A 7,500-nucleotide genomic window follows, 5' to 3' on the forward strand; every position below is an offset into this window, starting at 1 on the left:
GCCCCTTCATCAAACAGCCCCACCAATTCAAACTCTCCCGGTTCCCCGACCCCAGGCTCTCCTTTGACCACGACCTGAACACTCCACAATGCTTATAAGAACATTACCCACCCAAGGCAAGAATCAATCTCTAAGAGACATTTCAACTCTCCCAACTTCCTCAACTTCCATCACCTCTACCCCCACAACCTTCGTCATCAATCACCCCATCTTCCCTTACTACTACCTTACAGCCATATTGTCTAACTCTGCGTAATACTACCTCCCTCAACAATACTCCGTCTTCCACACGTCCCCGTCCTTCTACCACCCCCATCTCTACTAATATCTTAAATACTCTATTTAGCCCAGCCAAATGGGACTGATTTCACCCGCAGCAGACAGACTAAACGTCCTGCTTCTCCTACCACAATCTCACCTCCATATATACATATATATAACATATATTTGTATACATATATATATATATATATATATATATATATATATATATATATATATATATATATATATATATATATATATATATATATATATATATATATATATGAGTGGTATGTGTGTGTGTATGTGATATATATATATATATATATATATATATATATATATATATATATATATATATATATATATATATATATATATATATATATATATTATGTATTACCGACCATTTCACAAGTGTAGGATTTGCATAAACTGAACGACTGCTGTAAACCACCATTTCATCTTCCCTTAAGCGGACCTGCAAAAGGTGTCAAGTGACGTGCAGATGAAAGATCTAGTACTACTGTTAACTAGAAATGAAATATGTTGGTCCATCAGTACCTTCAAATGCAAACTTTGTTAAATTGCTTATTGTGCAAACGGCCTTTAAAATACCAGTTTTTTCAACCTGGGGATCGAATGAAAGCCACCAAAGAGTAAGAGGAGAAGCACTACTACTCACCTTCTTATTGTGAAGGAAATTAAAGGGCAACTACGGTTTTTCGATTGGTTTGGTAAATTTAGTGGATAGTGTCTCATCTACTAAGTTCTGTGGCATAGAAATATACATGTTCTACTAGCTGGGTATATGCCAGCAAGGTTTCCATGGAATTAAAGAAGAAATACAGAACAAATCGACTCTCTGTTCACCCCATGTAAGTGTTTGAGCTGCAGTACGGACAAGTTCTTGTAAAACATGCTTCGAATTCTGTCTAAAACAATCTATCGGTCCTCGTGGGTTAGATTAGGATGGTTCCGAGTACATGAGTTTCATTCGTAACCATTTTATCTTAAAGGATATATAAACTCCATATACTTTGTAACGTTCATATGGTATTAGAATCAAATCACAACGATAATAATATTAATGAAAATAGAAAGCAAATCACTGTGATAACCGGATATTGGAAGGAAACACTTTAATTTTACATAGAGAGAAAATGAGAGAACACTCCCCTGGAATTAAGAAGAAAGTTTCTTGACTGTGAGAATAAAGGTCCTGATCTCCATGGGCTGCAAGGAGACAACGAGGTCCTCAGAGTCTCCACTGGCGTTCCCGTGAGTTTTGGGGATCCTGTTGGACTGTCGGGACGTCGAGGACACCTTCCACTGGTAACGGTGCAAGTCCTCCTTCCTGAGGTCCGCTGCCAGTGTGGTTTCGACGGCACTCGTCACCTCCCAGTCGCCCAGCAAATCCTGCAACGGCGGGGTAGTTACAGACTGAGCAACAAAGGCCTATTTCCTATACCTTTTTAGCTTATTTTGGTATAAGCAGAAATAACGGGTTATGCCTATATACAGATCTTATACTAATAGCTCATATTGATAATCCTAGGGAACTGTTAATCACTGAAAATCTTAAGGCCCCATCTTGCATGAAATTCGGACGTGTGTATATTTGATCTTATAGACAAAAAACGACGAAACAAAGAGACAAAGAGAATGAAGAGCCCGATGCTCTCTGACCTTGAGGTCCACGGAGGCGGGCTGGCTGTGCTGCTTGCTCTCCCCGGCCTCGTACAGGTGTTCCAGGCGGAGCAGCAGGGCGTCCGTGCCGAAGGGCTCTAGGGTCAGCAGGTGGACGTTGGCAGGGAGGCTGCGAGTCAGGGCGGACCACTGTGGGCATCGGAAGATAAGAGCAGTAAGAAGGCTGATTTTTAAAATATTCTCTATCTATATCTATTTGTTTATCTATCTCTAACTGTCTATCTATCTGTCTATGTCTGTCTCTCTCTCTCTCTAACTATCTCTCTCTCTCTCTTCCCCTCCACTCTCCAATCGACCCTACGAAGAAGCGAGTCTCACCTTGGCCTTGACCGAGGACCTCCAGGCGTGGGCGGGCTTAGAGGTGGCCGTGAAGGAGACGACAGGCTCAAGCATCAGCTTTTCCCCGAGGCTGCGATGCAGACACCCGAAGTCGCAGTCGTCATTCGCAAAGTCGCTGTTTAAAAAAGGCAAATGTAGAGGGATTTTTTTTTCAAAAACCGTATCTTATCTTCCCAACCTTTCATACACTTTTATTGGACAACTTTAATAATAGGGATATGGAGAGAGAGGAAAAAACGGCCGGTATCTGTGGCGGCGAAGCAACCTTCCTCCTTCAGAACGCACCTGTGGAGGAGGAAGAGCTTCCCCCTGGCAACCAGACCCTCCCCAAAGGCGGTCTCATTGAGCGGTTCGCCGACCCCGAAAGCGTCGTCGTGCAGGAGGCGGCGGTGCAGCATGAGCTCCATGTGGCCGTCGTCCAGTGATGTACCGCCCTTTAGAAACATTCAAGTTAGTCAAGATTCACGTGTCCATTCTGATAAAGGGACAAAATGTTTACCAGCCGTTTACTTTGATGTTTACCAGCTGTTTACCTTGATGCTGATAAAAAAGTAAATTGCATTCACCTGCGAGCGGTCGTTCATGAGCGCTGCCTGGAAGTCGGGGCCGCCGCTGATCACCAACCTAGAGTTGACTGGGTAGTAGTTGCCGGCAACTGGCTCCACGTTGTGCAGCTGCCACGTGGGACGGTAGTTCTTCACGCCTGAGGCAGGAAGTAAGCCAAAGAAGCCACAGGTAGTCTTTCTCTGCTATATTCTTATTCTTTCTTTCTCTTTCTCTCTCTCTCTCTCTCTCTCTCTCTCTCTCTCTCTCTCTCTCTCTCTCTCTCTCTCTCTCTCTCTCTCTCTCTCTCTCTCTCATTCTTTCTCATTCTCATTCTCATTCTCATTCTCATTCTCATTCTATTCTCATTCTCATTCTCATTCTCATTCTCATCCTCATCCTCATTCTCATTATCCCTCTCTTCCACCTTCTCCCTCTTCCCCTTCTTCTCTCTTCCCCTTCTCCTTCTCCCTCACTTCTTCCTTCTGCTTCTCCCTCCTTCTCCTTCTCCTCCCTCTCTTCCTTCTCCCTCTCCCTCTCCAAGTCAAATAACCAAGTGAAAATTCAAAGTAACACTACCAACCCTGGATAGAGTCACTTACGCTTAATCATTTCCCTTCCGTTGGCGTCCGTGTAGAAGGTCCCGTTGGTGGAGATGTCGGGCCAGACCACTCGGCTCACGACCTCCTTTCCGACGCCGTCACTGTGGGCGGGAGGGGGGAGATGGGCGTCAACTGATGTGATGTAAAATGAAAAGATTGGAAACATTAAAAAATCTGTGAACTATTCGTGTTATTTATCGGGGGTTATTTATGTTCCGCAGAGCTTTCTGAAGCTTTCGATGAACGCTTTTAGAGATCATAACAGCTATAAGCTATACCCGGGTGTAAAAGCCTTTGTGAATATGGTCCTATAACGCTTGATTATGGGTCATGTCTCGGAGTACACCTTCATTTAGTAACTGGCTGTCGGTTACTCACTTGATTGGAATAGGACCCACAAGCCACTCCATCTCGAGGGTGAGTTCTTCTTTATAAACGCGAATGACCTGGCTGACCCAAGGCGTCCACACCTGGTGTATCTCAGCCACCAGAGGGCCTGAGGAGCAAAAGGAAAGGTTAAGATGATAAAGGCACAAAATAAATTTGAGAATATTGATATAAGGCATCATGAGGAGGCGATTTGCACTGCCTAAATCAGCATTAAATCCTGCATTCCAGATCACCACCTTGGACGATGGTGACGTTGGCCGCGGCAGCCACCGGCCTCGCGTAGGCGCCGTCCGGCCGGAAGATGTATGCTCCGGAAGCGCGGAATTCCTCCTGGCTGTTATTTCCGCTCATTCCTGCGTACCACAGATACGTTTGGTTCACCTTCGGGAAGGAAATTTTTAATTAAAATTTTCATATGATGAGAGCAAAAAAAGTGAAATATCCAAAAGTGACACTGAACGGTAAGTGGGCCGTGTGGGTTTGTAGGTTAGATTTGTCACCTTGGAGTTACGCCTCCAGCCACTCCCAGAAGCTACCCTCACCTTGACCATGGTGATGCCGTCGGGACGAACCACGCCGATGGACTTCAGGAGGCCAGTGTCCTTGTCCAGCAATACTGCCAGGCCTTGATTCTGAGTCATGAAAAAATACTTTCAGAAATTATACGTATGTGATAGCAATTACTGATTCATTTCACGATCGGTGTCTACATTAGCTTGGATAGTGTCATAATAAATCCTATTTTTCCATGGAGCATAGGCCAGTAAATCAAAATGGTGTAAAATTTACACCTATCTACGATTAAATAAGTAATCATACCAGTATAATTTTTAGGTGCTACTGTTTCTACTAAAATCGTCACCGGTCTCCCTTCTTCCACAAAGCGTGAACGACTCACCCCGAGGTTCACTTCGATGTCCTTGTGGCTTCGCTCCGGCCGAAGGATCTGCGACATCTGCTCCTTCTGGAAACGGAGGTTGGCCGTCCTCTGCACGTGGAACTGCAGGAGGCCCAGCGGGGGAATGTCCTGCGCGAGGAACACCAGCTCGTAGGTCGCGGACGAGTTGCGTCCCGGGACCTTCAGGACCGCGTCGGGCACGGGGACGAGTTGGCTCACGACGGCGTGGCCTGCTTGCAAGGTTCAAGGGTCCATCTTTAAATGCTTTATGCCTTGCGTTACCTAATTAACGTTTTAATTTAAGAGTAACCCTATGTATATATGAACGCTGATGTGCGTACTTTCTGTGCATTTGTATAGGCTAGTAATGTAGACAAATGTAGCAAATGCATTTAAATTACGGTTCTTGTTCCCTGACCCTGGTGGTCGGTGACCTTGTATCCGGCCCCGCCTGGCACTGGCACCCGCGCGTGGAAGGAGCGAGGTCGGGCGAGGGGGTTGTACAGCGTGACGGTGAAGGCCTCGGACGCCTCGGTAGTAGGGCACGAAGACACGTTCAGAAGAGGGCAGAAGACGGGCATTTCGGCGGCCTCTGGACCTCCCTCGTCGCCTCCTTCAACTACATTCAGTTTGCTGCCAAGAAATGAGGCGTTACTTGTTGCGATGAGATGCGTCGCCCTCTCTGACAAGTCCTCGAGCAAAGTTTGATGTTATTCCCCTCTATTTGTTTTTATCTAACTGTAGCTGTTAATATTCTTATCCATTCGGACCCACTGACTGGCACATACGCACGTGACGCACCTATACGCCTCAGCCACCATCTGGAAGGACTCGCTCACGCCCTGCGAGAGCCTCTCCGAGTAGTCGTTCGTCACGTGCTGTTTGGCGGTTCCTGAGACGGCGTCGTGATGCTGTAGGACGCCCATCGCCTCCTTAAGTCGCTCCAGGCGGGGATCCTGGCCCATTCCAAGCACGGAGGACACTTGTTTCACCGCCTGCGGGAGGAAGGGGGGTTAGAGGAGCAAGCAGGTAAAGAAGCGGGAAGGAAAGAAAAGGGAGAGAGAGGAGGTAAGGGAGCAATTCAGCTGTTACACTCTTTTTTCATACATACAATGGCAGCATACCAGGAAAATTGAAAGCGCATGTGTGAATAAAAACTGATAAAAAAGTAATATGAACAGAATGGAGAATATAGGAAAAAATTAAAACGTTTCACTCACCTGTAGGAAGTTGTTGGTCTTCCTGACGTAACCCTTGAGCGTGGGCCTGGAAGTGAAGTAGCCCGTCCAGTAGCTGTGGTTCCCCGACGCGTAGGGGAAGAAATCGTCGCTCTTCGTGGGCCACGTGAGGCCGGCGTCGTGCAGGGCCTTCAGGTAGCAGGACGGAGTCGAGTAGAACACATTGACCTTTGACCCGTTCTCCTGACGAGCGTTTACGTGCCTGAGGCGAGGTTGGGAACAGTGAAAGGTGATGCTGACGGACATTTGAAAAGCAAATGAAGCTTAAAAATTACTAGCACTTCGGATAAAGTGGATATACAGTATATGCAGTAATATATATATACAGTACTTGAAGATAAAATTCTGAATAAAAGAACTAATACTTACCTTCTTGCACAATTGTTTGGAACTAATGTCAGTCCTTAAGCTCACCCAAGGAAATCTTCGCGAAATATTATAAAAACATTCAAGGCCCAACCCCTAACAAACGCCTTACCTGATTAGCTTGTCCAGGTTTTTGTACCAAGCATGAGCATTCATGTAATGGAAGTCCATCCCCATTGTCATAATGATGTCGTCGGTCGCATAGCCTTCGGCCTCCTCGCTCGCTGCCTTCAGGAACTCATCAACCTGAGAGCCAGTGTTACCAACCTTTCAGAAATCCATTTAAGAGAGAATCAGACTTACCAACTCCATAGGAAATGTCCTCCAAAGTGCCCGTGTTCAGACTCTTCCGCCACGCCGTCTAAAAGAAAGACCTTGCTACTAGTGATTGCAGGACCAGTCTAATTCTTACCTTTTTCGTTGTTGCATTCTCAAGTCAGTTTTGCGCTTGTACTTCAAAAAACTCTTACCTTATCAGCTTGTCGATGTTTTTGTAATACATGTCAGCTGACTGGTAATTGAAGTCACTTCCCATGGTCATTATGATGTCATTACTCGCGTAACCCTTTGCCTCATCAGCTGCGGCCTTCAGGAAGTCATTAACCTGAGGCAGGTGTGCAAGCAGTAAGCGTATGCAGAGTTGAAGCAAGGAAGGTAAAAGAAATAGGAAAAACAACTATTGAGAAAGAAATGTGCATTGTATAGCTGAGGGAAATACTGCAACGAACACGAAAATAAAAAAAAATACTCAAACATATGATATCAAAAGAGACATAGTAAAGGGCGAGGGGAAAGGAACATGCCAAGATCCTGAAGCAGAATCCAAAGACAGAGCATCAACAGTAAAAGCAGCGAGGTCAGTCCAAGACCATTCATCCACACCACAGCAAACAGCTCACGCAACCATGAATCGTACCATATTAACTTGTCGAGGTTCTTGTACCACATGTCGCCACTCTGATAGTTAAAGTCCTCTCCCATGGTCATGATGATATGGTCAGAGGCGTAACCTTTGGCCTGGTCATGCGCGGCCTTCAAGAAGTCGTCCACCTGACCACACGAGTCGTCACTCATCACAACAAGTCTCCAAGTGAGTTTTACAAGCATAGGTTATTCACGTCTGCACTTTATGAGAACGGCCGATAATCTG

General features: G+C 45.7%; 1 protein-coding gene across 3 annotated transcripts in view; it reads right to left on the bottom strand.

The window, feature by feature from the left end:
• Positions 1-1,300: 1,300 nt before the first annotated feature.
• Positions 1,301-7,500, bottom strand: part of LManII (Lysosomal alpha-mannosidase II) — a 14,009-nt gene continuing 7,809 nt past the window's right edge. The window contains exons 8-21 of one of the 3 annotated variants that reach the window (XM_027380509.2): positions 6,821-6,954; positions 5,967-6,186; positions 5,548-5,741; positions 5,165-5,379; positions 4,747-4,976; positions 4,391-4,480; positions 4,085-4,229; positions 3,837-3,954; positions 3,459-3,559; positions 2,880-3,016; positions 2,599-2,747; positions 2,293-2,428; positions 1,954-2,103; positions 1,301-1,683 (exon numbers count right to left, since the gene is read on the bottom strand). In XM_027380509.2, coding sequence (XP_027236310.2) covers positions 1,450-1,683; positions 1,954-2,103; positions 2,293-2,428; positions 2,599-2,747; positions 2,880-3,016; positions 3,459-3,559; positions 3,837-3,954; positions 4,085-4,229; positions 4,391-4,480; positions 4,747-4,976; positions 5,165-5,379; positions 5,548-5,741; positions 5,967-6,186; positions 6,821-6,954 — 2,253 coding nt within the window. In that variant the 3' untranslated portion in view covers positions 1,301-1,449. Of the gene's footprint in view, positions 1,684-1,953; positions 2,104-2,292; positions 2,429-2,598; positions 2,748-2,879; positions 3,017-3,458; positions 3,560-3,836; positions 3,955-4,084; positions 4,230-4,390; positions 4,481-4,746; positions 4,977-5,164; positions 5,380-5,547; positions 5,742-5,966; positions 6,187-6,462; positions 6,597-6,820; positions 6,955-7,266; positions 7,401-7,500 lie in introns of all 3 variants that reach the window. The other 2 variants (XM_027380510.2, XM_027380507.2) reach the window with 2 other exon arrangements.

The sequence above is a fragment of the Penaeus vannamei genome, chromosome 31 (genome assembly GCF_042767895.1).
Source record: "Penaeus vannamei isolate JL-2024 chromosome 31, ASM4276789v1, whole genome shotgun sequence".
NCBI classification, from domain to species: Eukaryota; Metazoa; Arthropoda; class Malacostraca; order Decapoda; family Penaeidae; genus Penaeus; species Penaeus vannamei.